Source organism: Opisthorchis viverrini, assembly GCF_000715545.1.
Source record: "Opisthorchis viverrini unplaced genomic scaffold opera_v5_4, whole genome shotgun sequence".
NCBI lineage: Eukaryota > Metazoa > Platyhelminthes > Trematoda > Opisthorchiida > Opisthorchiidae > Opisthorchis > Opisthorchis viverrini.
Window position 1 is genome coordinate 5,101,639 of NW_008751660.1, and position 24,804 is coordinate 5,126,442.

The window sequence follows — 24,804 nt, forward strand, 5'->3', positions numbered from 1 at the left end:
TTTGGTTGACTGCGTAACTTGAGCGGCTGCTGATTGGAACAACCCAGAAGCCAGCCAATGGGAAATATCGTTCTCCAGCATCCTTCCATCAACCTACAAAAAATGTAGAAAAACGTTATGGGACTCTTCTCCTCAGTAAAATCACCGTGCGATGAACACACGCACTTGCAGTAGTATAAACTATCGCACAAAACAACCATAGTTTTGGGACGAATATATATACATAGATATATATAAATTAAAAATCATGGTAGGCCATCCTCTTCAGCGCATTACCAAACTTTTTTCGTTTGACCGTATCCAACCTCAGGATTAGCTTTGCACCCTTAGCGCATACACATGAAGTGCTAAGACGCTGGAGTGACTTCCCTTCCAAACATGTTTAGTCAACGTCAACAGAGTGAAATCCAGCGATACACTCTTGCCTAGTACACCTAAAGTCATGCTTCCTTTGAAGGTTATAATGTGGGAAGCGTTTAAATACTACCTAAAATTCTAATTAATGGTGGCATCCTGATTCAGAAAAGCAAAGCAGGAAGTAGGCTTTCCGGTTACTGTGTATATCAGCCATCACTGGCACCGTATAACGCCATAACTATTCACAGTTATCCCGCTATTCTCTCACTTTGGAAATCAGAGACAGAAAGACCACATACTGGATTAGTATTAAGACAAGAAACGTTGAAAACCACCTAATTCGGTTATGCACTATCTGGATTTTATTAACAGCAGTTACATACCTGCAAGTTAGGTATTTCATGATGTTTGTTCTTCAAATCCTTCAAGCAGCTGTCCCGCTGGGTGGCGAATTTTCTTGAGCGAACAAGCAGCAGGTACCCCTGAACGGATGGGGATACATGAATGAAAGTGTCATAAATAAAGGATTATCGTATAACAAATTAGGGTTGCGACCTTTGACAGTTGCCTGCCTTATCCTGCTACGACGTTTGTAGTCAATTGATGGGAAAAGTAATCTCAAAGCGGGTTCACTGCACAACTATTCTCAGCGGGCAATACGAGGTGCAATCCCAAGTGCTGCGTCATATAAAAGGTGACCGAGATTCCAATTTTTAAGACAACTTGCGTTAGTTTTCAATAATTAACTCATGTTAGTTAAATTCGCTCAAGTGGCATAACCAGAACCGACAGGATTATGGATGATAATAAATAAATCCATAGCTTAGAGTTTTGCGGATTCATCAGACATAAACATTCTCCTGACAAGACGGAGGCGAGTACGACTAGGTTCGGGGAATTGTTCTCTATCTGAGTGCCGAAATGTGTTACAACTAATCTGTAGCAAGACCAGACTCTATTAAAGCGTGAAATTTCTAAAATAAGTGAGCCTTCCGGTGACACACCAAAATATATACAAAGGCTGCAGACAGACCTCAACTGTCCCATCTTTTATATTATCTTAACCTCACGGAAATGACTGTTAGCTTTCAACCCCAGAAATGTGACAGTTTTAAAGATTTCCACGAGTAGTACGACAGCAACAGCACATCAGGTCAAATAATACTCCGTTTATTCACTATAAAAACACCGAAAAATCGGAACGCAATGAAGTAACTCACCCGTTCCAGACATTTGACAAAACTGTCAAAACTGCCTAGACATTTCTTGTATCTCCTCCACTGCGTTTCCGCTTTATCCATGTGTGCTTTTAGGTGCTGAGCTTGACGACAGTCACTCAGAAGATTTGAGATAAATTCCTCTTGAGCCTAAATTTAAGAAAACGGTTGTTTCATTCATAGGCTGGCCAAAATATTATCGACGGCGTAAATCCAAAACGAGCCACGCTTGTAGTCATTTTCTGACACAAACGCCAAAAATAGCACTCTGTGATACCTCAGTGAAAAGGAAGGAACGATGACAAATTCACCACCTGAAACAAAAGAATCTTTCAACGATTGTAGTTACTATCTGAAACTGAGGCTGCTTGCGGATTGTTAAATTGCGTGCTTCCTTGAATAGAAATTGGGATATGTGTCTACTTTAACCTCAGAATTACTCACAGGAATGGTCTCTTTCATTCCCTGAGTCTCTTCGCACACCATATTTATCCGTTTTACATCCTCATCGGTAACGACCACCGAATTGAGAGAGCCGCTCAAATTAGAAGGTCCCTTCGATTTGATAGCTTCAGCGTTTTGTGCTGTTGTCAAACACACCGCATTTATCAGGTCATACAGTCTGTTTTGACACTCGCCGATATCCGTTTCTAGCTCTCGTAATCTTATTCTCTGCATGTCCTTGGGGTTGATAGCTGTGGGTACCCACGACTCCCATTCCGTAAGCCATTTTCTGTGTGCACGTCGGCCTTGTTCCAAAATCTGTCCGGCCATATCCTTCAGTGTAGACGAAGGTGGGTGTTGAGTCGTATTCAGTGCGTCGTTGATCTGATTCTCCAGTCTTACTAGTTCACGGTCAGCGTCGTTTCTCAGTTGTTGCCGGCGGATTTCGTCAAATGCTGTCTCATTTTCCGGGTTCATTTCCTTTAAACGTGCTTCCATCTAAATGAAAATGAACGGGTGCGAAACAGCTGTTTGAAACTTACTGAGAACGTATACAAACAACGAGAACTTCCACAAAGGATGACACACATGGAAAGAGCTAGTCGAAATCTCAGTGCGCTTCTTACTATTAGTGTCAAAACGCTGCTGAAAATCAGCCCAGTAAGGTGCACTGAAGAGAGGCTTTCTTGATGTAAATTCGCTAGAAGTAACTGTTGCGCAAATAAAGTCAGCGAACTTTTCTAGACAGATTCAGTAAAACATGAGAGAAAATCCCTGGGTATTGATGTGCTGCCTTACTCCTCTCCCCCTTTCTTCCATGGCTCGCGCAATTTTCAGACCTACTGATGAATCTAGTTGTAGACTGATATGCGAACTCTGAATTTCCTGCTTTCTATAGGATTTCCCCTCAATGCGGGTTTACCCTAATGACAACGAAGTTCTTCGTCATGGAAAGCAAAGTGAAAATTCGGAGTCACTTCACCTTTTTAATTAGCATGTAGCGGGCTTTGTAAGATACAGTATTTGGAGCATTAAGGAAAACCTCTAACAGAGAAAAATGACGTTCTCCATTTCATAGGATGATTCTGCAGAAGTTGAACAGATTGTCACAAGGGTGAAGAACGACATCCAGTTAGGTATAGATGGTTATTTATTGCCATGTTATTCCGTGAAGTCCATTGTTCTGTTCAAGGCTAGTATTGGTAGCATGTGTATCGAATATCACAGAGATTTCGACACAATTATAAAGCGAAGGAGCAGGGTATCGATGAAAATGAAGTTGAATGTGCATCGCCTACATTCTTCGTCGCAACTATTGATGCGTATGTGTTGAAATATGCATCCAACATGGGTCGACACTGCATGGAGTTAAGTAAGCGGACTAACAACTCCGAATGATCCTTTGCTATTTCATTGTCTTTGTCAACCTTACTTCACTTGCATCACAGAAACTCTATGCCGCTTAACGACACAAACCACAAACTCTGCCCGCAAATTGATGGTATAGATTGTGGTGCAGCAACCTTTGTCATATGACCATGTCGCATACCAGTCGCAATAATTAACTCTTTGTGGTTCATGCGTTTCTCTTGAGAGTTGGAGGATGTTGAATCCACTGACAAACACCACCATACTGCGTTCGCCGACCCACTCTAAGCTGGATTCCGCAAGCTGTGAACACGTAACCTAGTTAATACCAAACAACCTGTTTAAATGATTAGTTCGAGGTTGGGCGGCCATGGATCTCACTAGTTAGCACTATAACTACATGCAATAATGCAGGGGTCCCGTGAAAATTTGCTTTTTAACTGAAGAATACAGTGTGACCAAATCAAAACCAAGCCGCCCAACAATTCTGGAGATTGAATTGGCCCACACCGGTGAGTTTACAACGCTCCGCATTATTTAAGAAAATTAGCTCAATGATACTGACCATTGTTCGGTCCAGCTTTCTTCAAAGAAACTGGCCATGCAGTCATAGAGGTCCCGCGTCACGTAGTTCCTGGTTGGAATGGTCTATTCATTTCTGCTATTCCTCTGCCAATTTCAATAAAAAAACGAATGCATTGTGCCACAAACCAAAGCTTGCTCATGATACAGGACAATATTTTCCAGAAAATCGGATTTTACTCTGTACCGTGTATAAATGCACCATATGAATAACGTGAACGGTATCACCCACTGAGTTCATCACCCCTGTGAAGTAAGATGATAAACAATTGCGGACGGTACCCAAAACTCATGCATTAATCCACTCATTGGCAGTGAGAAGGATACCGAATTTCAGCATAAAGGTTCAATGTTAACCACCTGCTAGGATGGTACGTTTTTCCTATCGATGTAAAGCATTTGACCTACTAGAATGTATTCTTCATCTCGGCAGACTGGAAATCTGTGGGACACAGTTACAAATCAAGTACACAAAAGCTCAAATATCTGTGCAAAATTCAGTTAGTGGCTGATCTAAGATGGTAGTGGGCAGACGGAAGTTAACATGCTTTCCATATATCCAGTTCCAGTTCCTAAGTAACCTGATGGTTTTTATTGGATTGGCCAGAATAAATCTTCGAAATTCATCGAAAGTGTTGAGTACATGGAAATGTTCTCACCAACTTTTCTTATTTCATTTTCATAGAATATATAGCTGAATCTCCTGTGTTCTGTTTCCAGCGCTGATCCGGGACTACTCTATTCCAGCATTCAGTTATGTATCCATGGTAAAAAAAACAGGGATGTCCCTTTATTCGTATATTTGTGTATAGTCTAACTGGATGCAGTGTCTGCTTATTGTGTTAAAGTATAGTACTTCGGTCATTGCGGAAACGAAATTCTAGATGATTTTGAGTTTGTCCGGGTTTTAATCCGGTAGACTGTGGCAAATTCCACGGTGTTAGTTACTGACCTCAGCCTATTCAGTGGAACACTGTAAATAAAATAGTTTGATTCCCCCGAGGGTCTGCATAATCAGACACTTGCTACATAAAATGAAGGTTCGTCGAGCTTGGCAAGTGATTTGCAAACGTTTCGTCACCATTCGAGGAGACATCTTCAGTGCTCTGACATCCTCAGCGCACTGAAGATGTCTCCTCGAATGGTGACGAAACGTTTGCAAATCACTTGCCAAGCTCGACGAACAGATCAACAGCCACCTGGTCAATTACCAACCAATACACCCGAGCTACCAATATTCCAACACATTACCAAAATGAAGTATTTTGTATAGTAAGTGTTCAGGTACACTTGAAAAGTTCTGTTTCAAGCGGATTTGTGTTTCACTTTTCTCATTCTTATTCTAAGACCTTCTTTTTGTTTGGTGTGCATAATGGAGTTGCGAATTTTAACCAGATTTAATCAGAAATACTTTACTTTTCTGCTCATTCGATTTATTATGGATTGATTTATAATTAATGTCCACAACTGCCACAAAAGTTTTTCTAATTACATGGGGATCACAGCACGAATGGAAGAACCGTAGATGAGAAAAGACGTACTAGTGGCGGATTTTATATAGTTTGGCGTATATATTGAGTTGATGGATGCGTTAAGTGTGTAAGGCTTCTACGGCGGTTTTGCTATCGGCCGTGGCCTCATTCGGTGTTTAGTAGGTAAAATTCATATACGAACATACTTAGCTTTTAGTATGGTGGTCATCTTGATAGACTGCGCTCGCGTGGGTAAGTTGGCCTCCTCAGTTGTCTCTCCTGATATGCACGATCAAATAGTTTTTGAGTGTCAAGACACCACTTGCCTAAATAAGAGAAGCTGGCGTATAAGTTTCGCTAGCTGGTGCAAAGTCTGTTTCTCGCCTGATATCTTCCAAAGAGCTTCCAGGTATAGATGATTGGTCCCCATACATCTGGAAACCTACATATGTGGGTTGATCTCAGCCTCATAGGTTTACTTCTATTGATGAAAGGTGAATCTTTCCTAAAGTAATGGTTCACTGATTTAGAACCGACTAGCTGGACTCATGCCCAGTTCTCTCTTTTGGCAAATTGAATTCAGTTGCGCATTCATTTAACGTTTCATTAAAATCTTCTTGGTTTGTACAAACAGACTTTCATAAATCACTTGTTGCGTACTACTGATGCCAGTGAGTTTCTAGCAAGATCCCAATGAGGCTTTTATTTACGGTATTCCTCAAACTAATATATAGTTCAAAGGTTGGCTGCTGATTTTGTTATGTTAGTAAACGTCATAGCTAATTATTTTCCCCACGTATTTGTTAATAATGTGCATAATGAACAAAATGCAATTTTTTGGCACATAAGACTATTGTTCGATAGCAATTTATGAGGATTTGTGATACTCTACCAAAGATTATTTCTAGAGGTTTCTCCAAGTAGTTAGAGAAGTCAATCTGAGCGGGGTTACCTGGAGCTCATTACCTAGTCAGCTACAATAAAACCTGAACCTGAAAGAGGATCACTCCTTCCTACTACCAGAGAAAGCTTGACCAACCAAAAAAAGGAAAACATGAAGCTGTAGATCAAAGATTATTCCTATTTAGGTTCTAGTAATTCATTCTTATTTGGCCCAGTTAGCCACTTGTCTTTGTGCTCAACGAACGAATGCAGCTGGATTTTAAAATCTTCTGACCAGGTAGTGTACATATAGGGATGGAAAAATCTACTGAAAAAGGCCCCGACCGTGTAAGTACCCCGAGACGATTTTTACCCTGGGAATTCCTGGTCACAAAGCCTGAAAACTGGTCGTACTTGAACCAAAACTGAGTGCTCAAAAGGCGATCTTTATGTATGGTTAACTGTTTTAATATTATCGTTAACCGTGTCAGGAGAACAATGAGCCATACGGAATCCTCTCGTAGTTCTTTCAAAAATCTGTCTCATAACACCCTCACTAGTTTTCTTGTGAGATCGCATACACACCTACTATCGAGAAGTGTCACACTAGGAGTTTCACTGCCGTTAATCTAGAGAATTTGTCATGCGGTCTAGATAAATAGATATGTTAGTGGGAATTCGTTTTCTATTGCTACCCTATGAAGCTGAACACTGTTACTGACTTCAACAGTACCATTATCAGGGTTCGAAATGCCATGAAGAGCTACCCTGTGTGATGAAAATATTCACCCGTAAAAATCAATTGATTTGGTCTGGAATGCGGTTCCACGTCACAGTATCGGCCAGAATACGATTCAGTCCTCAGTTTTCTGTTTTGTTTGTGCCGTGTTTTCATTTTCTAACAATACAACACTCATATGGAGACGTTTAACAGATGCCCTAACAAAGCTCCGTTTGGGTCGCTTATTTGATACGCCAAACTAATTTTGACTATTGTTTTATCATTTGACTTTACGAACCGAACTTTCTCAGTGACATTTATGCATCTCTTATGGCAGTTCTCCGGCAAAGGGACGACGAATCACCCTGCAGCACAGTACAAATATGTGGCAAGTGGCAGTCCCTACGGCAACCGGAAGACACTAGTCCGAGCAGAAATGTTCTAATTCCGTCCCAACATGTATTTTTATGCAGGATCTTCCGGACGTTCATGTCTTCCTGTTTTGAAATAAATTTTCAACTCGGGCTAAGTGGATGTGTTCGCTTAATTCTTGCTATCAGTGCCTTGTATTTGTACACGTTCACATCAGGTCACTCCAGCATGAGATGAAGGATTGTTGTTCAGAGTACGTCGAAACCTGAACTGTAAAGTGAACAGCTCCATCCTGAGGTTGTTTGATGTATCAAGACAAGAAGAGAACATTCAAAAGAGCGAATATTCCACAACTGTGATACCTTTTGGAGATAACCCGGACGCAAGAGGGGTGGAATACTTCAAGGCTGCATATTCCCATGTGGAAATGAATAAAAAGTCTAAGGTCATGCCTCGCAAGTTAACTTTAAACTGTGAGAAGAATGGAACGCTGAGGCTCACAAAATGCCAGCGTGTCAAGAAATTGTCAACAGTGTAAAATAACTTAATCAATGGTTTCCGTAACCTGAAATGTGCGTAAAGAATAGCTTTTGTCCAGAGAAACAGTGCTAACTGTGCTCTGTATATTGATCCATTTGTCAAAAGATGAGGCGTGCTGAATTAAGCTATGGTTTAAATCATGTGCAATCCTTTATCAGACGGTTGTTAAGTAGCTAAGGAATGCAGACGGGAGTAGTGCCATACGAAAGGCTGTGGTAATTGTGGATGTTGATCACAATAAATCTGAGAGCAAGAAGTTTGACATTTTCCACGGAAAGTAAGGGTCAGTTTGATGGGTGCGATTAAATATACACAGGTACACTACTACGGCGGTGTGGTAAAGCGGAATACTGCGGAACTTCTGAACATGGTCGAATAAATCCTGGTGACTGTATGCAGATGAAAAATATTGAAAACATCGGGAGAAAGGAAGAAAGAAAGAGGTAAATATGATATTAGTCGCGAGACACGAAAACAATTTGTGAGTGATCATCATTCTCACTATCCAGAAGTCCATACTAGGTGAAAACAGTTTTACTAAGCGGCAGTTTTGCAACCAAGAAATATCTTTCATTACGATGCTGTCCAGGGTCAAGGCACTCTCAAACGGTCAATTCACTCAAATGGAAGCCACAAAGAAAATGCTTTATGATACCCATTTGCTCTTTAAACTGACCGTGTTGAAGGCACAGTCGATAAAATAGCTCTGCTTGAAAGAAAGTGACTTAATTAAACCAAAAATCTGGCCCTGGACGTACACGCAGCACCAAGTCTGCAATATCAAGAAGAAGTAATAAATCCACTACTACTGACGAGACAGGTATGAATCATATCAAGGTTGCTTTTTAGAGTACATAACCTTGTGGACAATTTCCACCACAAAATGAATTATCGAACACTATTGTAGAGTTTAGAGCAACCTTATAAGCGCCATAGGTTAAGGAGACATGTTGCTAAACTCGGAGAGTTAGGGACCAAGGTTTTGCTAATGGTTGGTACTATAACAGCAGCCCTGGAGGTAACAAATTAGGAAACTTGAGTACCGCAAAATGAAAAAAACAGTAAAACGCCCCAACAAACCAAGAGGACAAACGAGACTGTAGTCGGATATATTTCTTATGGGAAGAATATAATGTCTCTGTGAGATCAGAAAACCCAAGGAGCTTTTGAGAATGTCTCTTACGGGTTTGACCTAATTTAAACGCAAGCCTCTAGGAGGAACTTATCGATCACTATCATGTTCAACCGATCGCACTTGCTAGATAACTGCTTTTTATCAACTGTAGTTGGCGGAGCATAGAAGTAACTTATCAGTGGGAACAAGTAACAGGATCATTGCGCCTTAAACCCTGTATTCTGAACTCCTTTCAAAAAGCACCCGTAAAGGGTAATCTAGGTATAGGGGGAGTACGTTCCCCTAAGCAACATGCTCATGAACTTATTAAGTATTGCTTGCCTACGGTCATAAAAGATGCAAGACAGCATTCGTGATTAACCTAGGATCAAAACTTTCTGATTCACTAAATCCAACAGCGTTGCGTTGGAGTAACTCGGAGTTATCTCAGAAAATGGAAACGGTAGAACTCGATGTCTTCTTTTGTTCTCTTGCATGATGTTTAAGTGCTTAAGTATCTAACTCTAAGTGGCAAAAAGATCGTTTAAATTACTATCCTGAATAAACAGTGTAATTCAATACAGTTCCCGCTCTCCTACATTCTTAGTGGGAGAGGATTCAACTCAATCCGCAGAAGTTATTTTGCCCTGTTTGTGACTCATCAGACATACATAGACCAAGAAAACTTAGAATATCAGTCTTTGACTTGTCGAGCAATTCAGTTGCTGCACAATGTGCGGAATAATGTCAAAATTGTTCCTAATGCAGCGGACTGCATCAAAACCTCTGTTTTAATGGTCTCAACATGGAAAAATGAATTTCCAAGGCTCCTGGAAATAAGCCTACCTGACTGGCCCCGAAAAAACAAAACCCGTAGTGAGCTGTTCTCACAGCTTGAGAGACCATCCCACACCACTTATGTCGAATGGCTTTTCAACCATACGACGACCCGTGTGCTAATTGTGATGTTGGTAGATACGCGAAATTTCGTCAGATCTCCGGCCCCAGTTAACAAGCTCAAATAGTGAATGTTCAAAAATCAATTGACACCCAGAAATCGTTCAGCCGGAGCTATGTAAGACCTACTTGCTTCAGAACAGTTTTCAGATGCTGAACAACTTCATCGGTTATGGAAAGTGCACTATCCGTTTTGGTTTCTTTTGATGCACGTGTTTCGTTTGAGCTCTTCTGTGCATCCAACAAGTGTAAATCAGGTGACCGAGATCGGTAATCAGCTTTGGGTTTATTTGTGGGTTGCGTCATCGGCGGGGTTACTGATTTGATCGGTCGAGCTCCTGAGCCTGTTCCCGGCCTTCGGTCTGATTGCTTCGGAATGTCCCTTTCAGGTTTTTCCGCGTCATACTTTCTTCTGCCAGGTTCTGCTTGAACTGGAGAATAAAAGGCATTGTTTACAAAGTCTTCGAAACCTCCAAACGGAGATTCACGGGGTCGCACTGTAGAGGTAGCTGAACGCGATCGAGCCAGCGGACGGATCGTGTCCATACCGAGTTCACTTGCTGTTGTACTGTCGGCTGTGTTGTAACCAAGCACAACCACTTCGTACTCACGTAGCTTCAACCATAGCGTGTATAGCCGGAGTCGCATTAGGCGAGAAATCTCGTCGATCACTGGACCAGTAAATTCAGAATCACTGAAGAAAAACGTCCAAATGTATCATCATAAAGATTATGGTCTCACACAATTCACCGCAAAAGATACACTTAGATAAACCTAAAAAATTGAAAACAACGCATTTGATGAAGATAAAGCCCTGAATCAATGGAAAAATTTACTAGTTTCGTGACGAAAAACTCAAAATAGCAAGCACCACATTAGAAAGGGGCTCCGCCACTCATTTTTGAGATAGTATGCACGCGCGCACTGTTATCCTCTGTCGCGGGAACCCTCAGATAGAAGCATTCAACACAGTAGCTCTGAACGCTGTACTGAAACAGAATGGCTTCAGCATCTCTAGTTTTTCGTGATAGGTAATAGGGAAGTATCAACTGGCTATATGTGTGCAATGTAGAAGACATCTGGCCCCAGAGTGGCGTAGACATTGATGGTTCACAACAGTCGGCCGAATTGCAAATGTTCATCATTCATAGGTGGATGGTATGGATCACCACAAACTTATGAAGATAACTGTGATGTTGGCACATGTGTTCGATCTTCACTTCCTACAAACCGAATTCAGTTCAGCCCCTTACCAGCCTGTTGCAGTTGACCACTCTGAAGCGTCCAGTTCAGCTAGTGAGCTCTAGGTTCATTCTACGGCGTCGTTTCTCGATCCAGCAAAGGCAAAAATATAGTAATCTGTTTTGGTAGAGTAAAGACACGATCTACTTGGTTATTGGTTTGGTTTCTTAAACATTTCGCGCCCACCTTGTTAAGCCTGAGTGTACACTGTTTGCCGTCCGTAGTTACAAATCAAGGGCTCGTTTCAAGATTGTTGGTGCCCATATTACGCAGGTCTGAGTGGCTGCACACGAGTACTGTTCGTTTAAAGTTTTGTCTGCTGACTAGTTTTTCAAAAGTGCAGTTGAATCAACGGTGCTATTATAAGGAATATACGGTGGAACAGTGAAAAGGATGGTGCCATTCATCTGTATTCAAACTACACCCAAAGCCTCATGAAGTTTGGAGCAAAATTAGACTACGAACAGATGTATAACGCCCATCATTGGGTGTTACTGGCGTCCATGTAGCTAGAACTCTTAAATGTGTACTTAAAAGTAGACAAACCACCTTGCTCTTAAATGTTCTTGCTAACAGCTCAAAAGTACTTCTTATCTCAAGATACTTTCAATAGGGGTAATGTGAAGCAACTTCAGCATTTGTGATCTGTGGGTTCCTCCTCAACGAATCGATTGTCAATAGTAGCCATTTTTTACCACAAGTGCGTGCAGGCTAACAGACCGTAACATGCGTCCCTTAAATTTCTTAGGTAATTTAGCGCTTGTACAATTCACGCGGTTATTCTAAAGAGTATGGACGGTACAATTAAGTGATACTTCTGGATGTAAGGGGAGACATACCGTTGTCAAGAATCAGGGTATCTTTTTCTACCCACGACTGGTCAGTCAGTATAACTGTCTTCGCCATTCTTGTGTGGCTCTTGAAAAAAGCCAAGCCGTTCAAGCTGCAGTTTATGATGAATTGCCTACAATGATTGGGGCGTTACATTTGCCTGCCAGCACATTCTCCAGGTATGAGTATTAGGGCCCCTGAGCAAGATCTCTGTTATGTCTTTCGGGTTTTTACCAACCACAAGGTCACGGTAGTGAAGAATGTAATCCAGTAACTTCAGTTGCATAGGCCAGTTGGTTAGACTATACAGAAAAAGCACCGGTTGTCTAACTTCCTTGTTGTGACTCGAATACTTTGTGCGAACGATACCTTTCACAGTCTCGGAAGCTTTACGCTACCACTTGGTACCGAATGTCTCCTAAGACCCCAAGTTTCATGCACATCAAATGTGATGTGCATCTCTCAAGCCTTCAAGAGGGTTGCTGAAAGGTCGAAATCATTGTTTTAGCTTAATTAGGTTCACTGGTAAGAGACAAAAGGATAAGTTTTGACATATGTGAAAACCTATGTCAAACATTACAACCAACATAACATAATAGCTGTTTGTGCTGCGGTATGGAAACTCATGAACTATCACTTCTCATCATTTTGTGTCATTTTGAGTTTATTTAGGTTCTTCTCGGAAGTGGGCTCCCTGCGCGGTGGTTTTACCAGATTTGTTTCAAATCAAGAGAAGCAGAGCACAACGAAAGACGTTCCCATTCGACCCAGTGGTGTGCAGCATAAACTTAATAAAACTATCCGCTCCAGGCAGTTCTCTGGTTCGCAGACCAGTCGCACGCGAAAGGCTATTTTTGTACCTCAACTAATTAGTTTCAGTTCCAACAAACCCATCAGCTTCAATTCTCAGGTTGGCCAAGCTGAAATAGCAACACATCAGTTGCTTCCTGATTATCCCACTTGGTCATACGTTCACGAAAATGTGCCCCCATCTATGATTACATTCTTTGACCTGACTGCTCAAAGCTGTTAAAACAGTTAAAACTTCACTTACTCTGCAAGCAGGCCTCTGGGTAAGCGCTCAAGCAACGTCAGAGCAAGCGTCTTTGTGTGCTGAAATTCTTGTAACAGTGAGTCAATCTGCTTCCGATGTTGGTCATCAGTGACAACCTGCACGTCCTCGGTCATCGAGTCACAGACACGATCGAAGGCAACTGGATTACGCGTAGCATTTAGCAGATATTCCTGCACACGGTTCAGTAGCTGCAATGCAATAGAAATCATGAGTAATTACATTTTCGAAACTCATCACTTACAGTAATATCGTCTTATTTCACTTCTGGGGTACTGTTATGTTGCCCGAGCCTAGACAAGAGCAGTCAAGTTGCTGAGGTTGGGTTCGAACCACGGACATTCCGGTCCGTAATCTGATGACTTAACCACTAAGCTTTCTTGAACCCAATGCCTTTCCCAGAAAGTAGCAGCAAATACTTACAACAATGTGACGTTTATAGAGCAAAAAGCTGTCTTTATGGGGGACGGTTTGTGGAATGCCAATGCTTATTTGTTATTTGTCGCATATTTGATCGTTGCGCTAGGTTAACCTTATTTGAGTTGAGATTTACCAAGGATCTAGTTAATGAAACCTCGTTAAAATAAATTATGGCGTTACTGTTTGTTGGTAGACATTTGCTGGCTCCCACAAACGGTCTGCTAAGCATTTTCAATATGGGCATTCTCTACGGCCAGAGAAAAACAACTCACCAGATCTGAATGCGTATAAACCGACTCGGCCGCTTCCGTCCGTTCCTTGAATTCCCGTAGCCGATGCTGTAACCGAGGCCAAACGCGGACTAGACGGTTCCTACAACTCCCCAAAATTCTTGGAACTTTTCGTCCGTCGGCTTCGCAGAGTTTGCTGTAAGTTTCCAGGAGTTGACTGCTATAAGCATAGGTGGTCTAAATCATCAGGGAAAACAAATTAGGTTAAAGGTGAGGACAATATAGTAGACTAATTTATCCATACATAACACCTTACCTCGTCCCATAGTAAGGTATATGGGTTAGCAAACTTTAACTTGTTTGATAGCGGGCTGCTACTTCCAAAAAAAACAGGCTAGATGTTCTATTGAATTTACGATGGTGCAGTACTCGTTTAAAACACTCGGTACATACGCTAAACCAAGCTTATTTCTTGCAACAGCTTACTTTCCGTGCTTAGTAAGAGCGTGTTTAAGAATTAATGTCCAACCCTATGATGTCTTCTGTCAAGCTTGTTAAGAGAACACTGGGTACATGCCTAGATCACTCTTTTAAAGAGCACTCCCCCAGCCCAGTAATAATCGGACTAGAGGATCTGTATGAAAACAGGCTGCAGTGTTAGTATTCATCACTCACTGTAGTAGGCATTGAACTTTGATCACCTGAAGTTCAAAGCCAACAAGTTTCTCTACCCCACCAGAATTGGAATTCTGGAAAACGACAAAGTCCACAGCCGAGTGTTAAGGGTGCTTACACCGGTACCTTAAAGAATGTCCCCGCGGTTCTCCCATTGCTGCCGATCAGCGACCTCAACCTGAAAGCAAACAACCCGACGGACAGGACCAAGTTTTTGGTTGACCTAAAACTAAGTGATTCCTCAGTGCGACCACATATGCTTGCTTTTAACCACCGTAATAACCGCGTTTTCGTTCGGCTGATAATGCTGTAGTCACAAGAACAAACATTTCACGCAGATTTGGACAGTTTGTCTGAAAACCATACAACAACGTTTAATTAAAAGGAGTAGGTGTCTTCAGAGGTACTTGATAGTCCAAATTTGCCATTTTGTGCAGAAATAAGGAGCTAACTGTTTTTTTCTAGTGCATTACTTGTGTTCCCAGGACTATATGTCCTGGAGAACGAGCAGCTTCAAGCCGATCCTATCAGTCTTCAACCACTTTTGATTAGGGGATTGCTGAGAGGCGCGCAGTTTGAAGAGTCCTATTATTTATCACCATGGTTAGCTTTTAAAGACACAGAGCGTTCACAATTAGAGGCCATAACGTTGAACTGTCTCAACTCAAACCAAGGTACCATTCTTTTCCTGGAGAAGTCTTCATCTCTGTCTTTTTTGTTGGAGTTTCTTAGAACAGATGACTTAACAATTTCTCAATTAGCAATTACACCCTTACATTTTCGGTAACGGATGTTGTTCTTATGTGCATATGGATGCATAGTGCAGTTCGATTATCAGAACTGACTGCTCTCTGGTTCGGTCAATCACAGAATAGGTCATAAAAATGACGCCGGCGTACATTTCTTCCATCTTGCTGTGCAATAAGGTCATCCACCGATCAATAAGTTCATTCACTGAAAGCCTACCTTTCAGGCAGCTAAATGGTTATTCGCAAATTAGACTGATCTTAACAGCAGACTCAGGTTAATCAACTGAACGCGTTGTACAATTGGAACGATATTCAGAAAATCGAGGTATTTTCTTTGATGTGACCCTAATTATAAGGTAGATGAATACTGTTAGGTATCCCATACCAAATAGACGCACTGATTTTGTTTTACTTCCACCCGCAGCAAATCCGCTTGCGTTTCTTGGGTTTGGGTAGAAGTGACACCCCTTGATACTGTTCTGACTTCGAACTTTTCAGCTTTTCGAACAGTTCCCATGAGGTGCGACAGTCATCATATTATCCTATTCTCACTGAAACCACTCGCAAAACATTGCCTCGTTGAGATGAAGTGAGTCACATTCAACTACATAGCCATCCTCGCTGCTGTTGAGATTTATCTGAGCAAATATGAGCGTCAAACAGTTTTATCAACAAAACCTCTAGCACCTATTGTAGACGAACGTGACTAATTATCACCTTCATTTTGAAGTTTGATTTTCCGGTTTTTATGTTAACATTCTAACCAACTGACGGTTCAGCCAAGAGCAAAAGTTCATTTTACACACCATGATATCCTTTCCAGGATAAGTCAAAGTGGGCATTTTCCCACTCACGAAAACGCTAAGAAACTAAGCACAGCCGGGTTTGTTACAAGGAATTAAGAGACGCCAGGAGGAGAATCGATTAAATTGGCCTAGACCGACTACCGGGGTTCTAAACCTCATGTTTATATCCTCTGTCTTAAGGACAGAAAAAGCTCGTCTTCTGGGTGTTCGTTTCCATTCGAGGTCTTCACCAAACTTTCAGCCAACTATCATGTACAAACAAGATACAAAGTTACTTTCATCTCAATGTGATGTTGAAACCGTATTTCATGTCGATTTTATTCCATTCTGAACCGCCACGCTGTTTTCGCATCTAGAATTCTGACATACTTTCTTCATCCCTTATTGAGCCCAGTTCCAGATTAGTCTACTCGAGTTTCTCGATACATGGGAGAAATTTATAAAGTGAAAGTAAAATACTAGAACGCCATTCACTATATCGGTTTTAGAGTCTATTCTTACGTGTTCTGGTTTGGCAAAACCAAAACAAACATAGGATCCTCACTCAATTTGCTCTAAAGCTGTACGTAAAGCAGACTACTGTTCAAAGTAATAACCTGTAAGATAAGTGTTGCATGCAGATAGGCATTTAGGTTCGTTTTGAACCTATTTGGATGAAATACGGCTGGAACTACTGATTGGTGAACGTCTCCAGAAACATATAGCTTGATGGTATACAATGAAGCATCTCATCATTATCTGTAAACCGTGTGTAATCTGTTAAGTAATGCATCTGCCACAAGTTCGTTCGCCGAGGACTTAGGAAACCAGGGGTATATAGCTGCCCATTGAAGGAGGCAGATTATACGATGGTTTGCAAATTTGCAAGTAACGGTGGACTTCGCATTCTGGCTATCAAGAGGGGGATCTACTCATCGAAGGTGAAAGCTTGGATGCACACGTGTCTCGGGGTGAGCGGCTGCAAAATGTCTGCCAATGTCTTTGGCCATTGATGTGGGCCACCTTCTGACTCCATCCGGAGAAAGAATAATGACCAGCGCAGCTGAGCTTACTGACAATAAGTTTCTGGCTTCGCTGTTGTGTCACTGCTTGACGGGGATATCATCCTTAGCTTAATTAACCATTGTGACTAATACAGCTACGCACGTAGATAACTTTGTCTACTACCTCAGTTGGCTCATCCTCAGTCATGAGGTTTCGTTTTGATCCTGCCCAGTCTTGCAGCGGCATTCTTCACTGGATCTGCCTTTCTCTGTGTTTGGTCTGCTTTCGAGGGATGAAAGCAGTGAGTTGCTATGGTGCCACAGCTACCAGGTCAATGCCACGGTGGCTTGTACACAGTCATTGCGTACTATTTTTGAAGACAGAGATAACGGTTGATGTTCTTCATTCTGCGGACACCGTTTACTCAACATGGCACCAATGAGTTCTGTCTAGCAGGTACTCAGAGATTCTTCTTTGAAGAGGACTGGGTACAAACAGCCCAACCCTCGTGCCTGTTTGAGTTTTGGAGTTAATCCATTGAGTTTTACCCCAGACTGTCACAGGGAATACATGACCCATCTTCTCAATCGATGTTGTTGCGAACGGATTAAGTGACCGTCCTTTTTCACTTATTGTCTCCTTCCTTTGGCCAGCCAATTAAATTGGATAATATGGAGTAAGGCAGTTTTTGGTAGAAAAAGCCTTCATTTTCTCTTTAGTTTCCGTTGTTTCCTAGACTCTTCCGCATTTGACATTTGAGGGATCGCATTCCACTACGGGTCTCCTAATACTATTAAAATTAACGATTTCGACTATATCCTGTGGTCATTTGGTTGCATCGGAGAGATCGAAGAGATAGTTTGAACACCACTCGCATAAGTCATTTTTCATTTTTCCGTGCTTCATCCACGTGATCTTGACCAGCACTGAGTTGGTTAATTGCACAGGGGCTAACCTACCCCAAATCAGTACAGCTGAATCATAGATAGTTTTGAGAAACCACTGAATCGAAATACAACTTGTTGACGTGCAAGGACCCGAGTTGTTAGACGCACTCTCATGGCGTGATCAGAATCAAAACGTGTTCTCCGCGGTCTAATTGTGGAACTCCTCAGGTGGCTGACAACCACTTGGCCCAACATGGTCCACGGTTGATTTGCACTTGATAGCCACCAGTTTACACGGTGAGGTTGCGTGTGCTAAAATGTGTGCCGGCTGGAAACATTTGATGAGGGATTTATGTTCTGGTTTCTCTTTGAAGTGCATCAACTGCCTAGATGTAATACAAATAGTTCAGTCGACGTATCTTTTAGGCGTCAGAATTGCAGCCTTTTGTGCATTAAGTTGTCATTACAAATAGGCACCGACTTTAATGTGCATTGGCATTCAGCTGGACATCTGATTGGTAAGAAGACGTGTTTACAGGACCCAGTTCAGAAAACTGTGTTCAGCCCTGCAACAGTAGTTCCTGGATCGCCAGATACGGGTGCGGTGTAACTAATGAAGCCTAGTTCGTCTTGAGTGCTGTAAGTTGCATGACCATTCTTGAGTTTCGTATGCTTGTTTTGAAGACAAAGTACATGCACTTTAAAAGAACATGGGATCTGGATAAACACTACCGTTTGAGTTAGAGTATAAGAGGTTGAAGGCAACTAGTTAGAGTGGACCTCGTACATTTATCAAGGCAATAATTTGCAGCTCATGGGCAGCAAGTTGAATAAGGAATATAGCTAATAAGGCGACAAAAAACGATCCAGTGACGTTCGTTTTGGAGCGGAAACAGACATAAGAAGGGTACCGGTTAACAGAGAGCTGTGCTATCAAGTGCTATTTCCCGTTCGCTCAGGCCAGAGTGCAATCAGTGTTAGTACCACGGCTATAGCTCTTGACCCTATGGTATAACCCACGAGAAGGTTGAAAGGGAACGAGTTTTGTTTTTGGGTCCTGATCTTAGTCCATTGGCATTTTCTTTTTGCGTTGCTTAGAGACTTTTACAACATTGAAAACTCAAAACTAAGATTGCGAAGCTGTGATTCTTCGATGGTGGGGTCCCGCTATTAATTGTAGCGGTCGAAGACGCTTCGTGAGTGGTAACTGGTTTCCATTATCTAGAGCTAGATCTTTTCGAACGTCTTCACTAGACAGTACTCGTCAAAACTTGGTTGGCGTTAAATGGGGTTTAAAAAAAATTACTTATTTAACCATTTACTGTTTTATATGTGATATTTCTAGATCATTTCTAGATATTTATAGATCCCTACGTTTTACTTCATCTTTCTTCAGAAGGCGACCAATTCAGAACACCTCCGCCAAGTGGTACTACGTTTATTATGAATGATTTTGATGAAAATGGCTCTCTTTGGAGACCTATTTCAACCTACTAGACCCGGAGAAATTCACCGTCAGAGGTACTAGGGCTGAACCACAACGTGTATATGAATAACCTTAATAAATGTTTAATGATACTACTTTACAGCGTATATTTGCTTACATGTCGGTAGCATGGTGTTCCGGACAGATTTTTGGGAACCATACCAAGGTGGGTTGGAACAGAGAGGCGCCGATTAGTTGTCACAATATCGCAGGGTACATCACAGTTGAGACTATAAACCGGTGATAGACAACCACTTCATATTACTAACCTTTGCTTGCTTATAAATGTGGCCACATTTGTCAAGAAGTTCCGAAGCCTCCAGTTGATTCTTTCCCACACAGTTTTCTCTGTACAGCAACCCCACGTTATCCGACAACTCCTCAATCCAGCCAACTGACTCTTGTACATTGTTTTCGCACTCCAGTAGCTAAATATGCGACAAAATGTATCAGAATGTTAGACAACAGAGTTCGACAACAGCAGTCGAGACAGTAATATAGCAAAATAGCTTGTAGATTAAACTAGTAGGTCTGGGGAATATGAAACCTTATTTCGCTCAGCGTGGGTATAATTCTGGGAAAGATGCTTTCATTTGAAAGACAAGTTTCTAGTGACAAGATACTGTTCTTGTTTTCAAATACAGTATTTCAGCCCCGCTGCAACCCCAAAATGACGAAGCAAGTTTAGACGCACCAAGGATTTGGCCGAAGTACAAGAAAACGATTAGCGCAGCCCCCACGATTGCTGTACGAGCCACACAGTTATGGCATTGAAATTGGTCAGAAGATGCTCTTGGGTTGGTGAAGAGGATTTTGGTGATCTAGGTAAATTGTTCGGAAGATATTCACTTATACCTGTTGGCAGTATGGCAAAAGTCGGTTGTGGGAAAGCGCAGGTTCTTTATTTTACTTACAGTTCTGACATTATAACCTGAAGTCGAAAAATGCTCTTGGTTCAGGCTCAGCAATCTCACATCCGGCACATAACCTTAACTTTCCTCAACCGGCTTTCTATCATCTAATTATCCTGTATCCTTTTAGCCTGGTTCCAGTGAAATTTTGTCTTACTACATCATCTGTTCACTGTATTTCTTTGCACTTCACTAGCCACGGAAGCGCTGACGACAATTTCGCCTGCTGTTTGGTCCTCAAGAGAAATGGTCGCGTACTGACAGCAACAGATATTAAGCATTCTGTAGCACAGATGTGCCAATAGCACAAACATTTCACAGAAACGAGTGATGGTGAAAAACCTCCATGCAAAAAACCTTGTCTGGATGGAGTGGCCGAAGAGAATTTGAGACAAATTACACTGATATATACGCCACCGACGTTTGAACTGTCCCCTCCTGTCCAGGCTGTGCAAACAATAACGTGTTCTAAAAACCACTCAAGTACCCAGATATAATGAAAAATTGTTTGGCAGATGTCAGGCTTCCGTGCGGTTAGCTCTTTGCAGAGCCCTGCTACGACGATCGATCCTTCAAAGCAACCAAGACAGCCACTGGGTCATGTATGTGTAGACCAGTCACGCCAATCAGTCGTAAACATGTCCGCCGGTCTGGACGGGGCAATTCAAGTGATTCTACCCTGTGCTTTTGTAATTCATCCAACGGGCTCGCCTCGTAACCCAGATATTCTGGGTTCAAATGCCTGCACGGTGAGGACAAGCAACACCGACAAGTACTAGAACGAGATATGTTAGAATTGCTTCCGCTTTTTGACGTGAACTAACCGGAACTGCCAGGACAGTGGAAGAGTTGCTGGAAAATGTTGAAAATGTTGGTAATGTTGTTGTTGTGTGAAAATGTTGAGCAGTCATTCGAGCGATTCTCAAATATTTTTAGTTGTAAAATTCTCAAAACTAGCAGTTGTAGTTAACCACAAAATTTGCAGTCAGCCAATGTCCTAGAGCTTATTTTTACGTTTAGAAAAGATAGTTCAAAACAAATGCCGTAATAACACCCAAAAACAGATAATAATCACGGCCCGGTCAAATGTTTGCGGTAGATCGTTAAACTTCGCAGCGGCGCTCTGTCTGGAACTTCTCCACAGATCAAAATGTAACTATAGATACGCGTCTATGCTCATTCTTTCACATAAAAAGAGAAACGGAGCCTGGTTTCAACCACTTCCTACGAACTGTTGGGGTTCTAGTTTGTTGTAAGTTTGATGGAGATCTCACTGTGATACTGCCTACTGAGATTATTCTAAGCGGAAAAGTGATAGTTTGTGCACGACAATGTTTACCTCGCACATTGCATAAAGGCTGTGACATACAGTGGATGTTGATGGACGCTATGTGGTAGTTGGACTTATTTTCTGACCCGAAATGCTCTACATAATCCGGAGTTATGTGGACTTATCTTGCTTTGCCGGAGATAATGGGCTTAAAATTAAGCTGAATGCGCTTTCATTTTCAGAAAGACCTTATTCCATTCCGCATACCGATTGGCACCTCCAGAAAGCTACTAAAATGGTAAATGTCACCATTAGGCTGGTGGTCACCTGAGTTTAACGATCAGCGCAATAAATTATTTTTCGTAACACCTGACCACATCGTATCAAGGAGTCAAGGTAGTCCCACTATTCGTGAGAATAAACTGCTCATGTTTGTGTATTGTAAAACCACAAGATGTAGAATGGTCTCAAATAGGTGCGTGTCAAAACAAAAGGTGGCACCAGTGGGATAACGTGTTAGACAACATACTGTGGAAAGTTTGCAGAGTGGCGCTATCTGAAAAGTGCAACTTGTATTAATCACAATCTGAATGTTTAACTTGGCTTAGGTACTTTCACGACACGTGCAAACGTGCTAGACGAGAATGTTCACGACAAAAGTTATCGAGCAAATAAAATGATACTAATTTAAGCAGTGTTTCATGCACCGGAAGATTTTAGAAACGTGTTACTGCCTTTGTAATGTACTACTAATAAGGTTGCAGAAAATCCGTCAACAGCCCACGACCGGTTTCGCCCTTCTTGGGGCTCATCAGGTAGGCGCAGTCCGCGGATTTCCGTCAACCTTATGTTTTACTTGAAACCAAATTGCACGAAATTAGCGAATATACACTCATTTGCAAACTAATTTGTTTTTTTCGAGAGACTGACCTGGAACCCAGCTGAATCTCTCGTTTGTGATGTTCTCAGGCAACTGAGTGTGCTGCACCAGGTCGCCTCATGTTTCAGTCGCTATGATTTTCGAGATATCGCGATAGATGTATAGTGTTACTGCCTTCTTAGTACCAAGTACACTTCCCAAGTGCACCCGTTTGATTTTAGTATTTTTATGCTGGTTGCGCGTTCAGAGAATGATCAGTGTTGGAGATTGAAACAACTTTTATTTTTCTATTCGGACTGAACATACTTTAAGACACAGAAAAAATCTGACAGCTCAACTCAGGCGGCTCATCAACAGAATCGTTTCAGTTTCCGTTTGCTAAATGTCCCATGTCACTTTCTACATGCATATTGAACGTGTAATGGCGGATGCCAGCTATCTTCTATGAAAAACAAGCGTAATAACAGTCGTACTTACCACAATCAGTGAATATCCTCAACAAAGGATATGCCTACTGAGGCCCTGTTGTACAAAGTATCATTGAGTAAGTGCGCTGGTTTGTACGAAGTTATTCAATCCGACTGGTCTCCACCACCTACAAGAATACACCTGCAACCTGCTTTTGGAAAGCTGCAGACTTGGATTTTCCGGACTTCTTGAAGAACTCTTGTTCAGTTCGTTCACTTGAACCCTCATTTTAAGTTTACTTTCGCTGCGTTAAAACCCCACTAATTTTTGCATTGCCCGAGTACCGAACCAAACCATTTCGTCGGTCACTCATGTTCTAAAACATAATGACGTGCCTCTAAAAGTCTAGTCTGAACAATTAATTAAACCAGACAGGAATTATTGTGAACTCAAATCAGTCAAGGGCGTCATCTGTTAGACGGCTAAATGTGATACAATTGAAGACATACTTTTGAATGTGACCAAAAATCATGCAAATAGATAGTGTGCATCATGCCAAAGTACATTTTGATGAGTAGGTTATTGTGATCCGTTTTTCCACATCCAGTTTAAAATGTATTCTGAATTTCATGGGTCTATTAATATTCGGGACCCGAAAATAAATAATACCGCTAGTCAAGCAGAGAAATGAACTTTAAAGCCACAACTTGACAGGTACATTCTAAACAAAAAAGGAAACCACAATGCGTGTGCATTTTATCCACCTAGTGTTTGTGGAATTATAAATCCGTGAAAATAAGCACAGTGCACTGAAAAGATGTAGTAGTGGGCAAGCACAAGTCCGAGTTTGAAGGTTAATACTGTTTTGGATAAAAATGTTGCACAGGAATTTAACATTCAGCAAAAACCTCAGGTTGATACTGCAACAAAGACGACTAAACAGTCCAACTACAGTCGGCAACGTTATCCATTATTATTTCGCCAAATCATAAAATGTCAATTGCTGGTCAGAAGAGAGGATAACGGCCTCTCTCAAGCAGCCGGGTGACACATTATGGAAACGGAGAACTCGCTTGCACGATCACAAATATTAATCGATTTTATGATAATGGTGAGACCTGCACGCTTTTAAGAGTGTTATGCCAAGAGTTTATGACCAATGATTAGTGTATTTACACTAACGTATTTACATACACGTCCTCGTAAATGCTGTGTTAATTATTCTTAGTGTTCGTGTAATTTACGGACAAGTAAGTTTACTTATCCATTTTGGGAATCTTAGATGTCATACGCTAAAATGAAACTGATACCGTAGCCTGCTTGGCAGCAAGGTCAGGCTATCAGCATGAAAATGAAGTTCAAGGGACTGGCTTATCCACGACCCCCAGTGGTTTTGTGCGGCGTGTTGTTAGGCAAGCACAGAGAATTCGTCTCATAATTTGTTTGTGGAAGAATTGATTTTTCTCTGCTATCTGATTACTGCACACGCTACCAGCTAACGCGTAATTATTGAGCAAACCAGAGACCACTGGAAAAGTTTCCTTATACGGAGATAGTGTTGACTAAGAGTCATGTTTTCTGGTTCAACACGTTTGTTATGTCAATCCGGATAATAATGAACTATTTGATGGGCTGCCTTCTTCCAGATACGAGGCTTATAATAATAAAACCGTTTAGGCCTTACACGGTCTCCAAACTCTGTTTAAGTCTATGCTGGCAGAAAATTTCTTTATTTTAATAGATTCGACAACCGCTTGGTAGGCCTCATTAAAAAAACGAAAGTGTAGGATATCATCTCCACAGTTTTGTAAATAGCTGTGAAGGCAAAGTAAAACAAAACTGGCAGGGGCGCACGTTAAATGTACTAGCTGACGTACAATAAGCATCACTGCAAATAGGGTGTAAAAAACTATTTTTCAAAATGTTA

The 24,804-nt window shown here is 41.6% G+C and overlaps 1 protein-coding gene across 1 annotated transcript in view; it reads right to left on the minus strand.

The window, feature by feature from the left end:
- T265_00479 (hypothetical protein) overlaps positions 1-24,804 on the minus strand; it is a gene marked incomplete at both ends in the record, with an annotated part of 72,182 nt that overhangs the window by 37,050 nt on the left and 10,328 nt on the right. Inside the window, 8 exons of the mRNA XM_009164252.1 lie at positions 1-164; positions 741-839; positions 1,578-1,724; positions 2,019-2,516; positions 10,156-10,720; positions 13,154-13,362; positions 13,864-14,058; positions 19,678-19,836. The exon at positions 1-164 is cut by the window's left edge and continues 812 nt beyond it. Coding sequence (XP_009162516.1) covers positions 1-164; positions 741-839; positions 1,578-1,724; positions 2,019-2,516; positions 10,156-10,720; positions 13,154-13,362; positions 13,864-14,058; positions 19,678-19,836 — 2,036 coding nt within the window. The remainder of the gene's footprint in view (positions 165-740; positions 840-1,577; positions 1,725-2,018; positions 2,517-10,155; positions 10,721-13,153; positions 13,363-13,863; positions 14,059-19,677; positions 19,837-24,804) is intronic.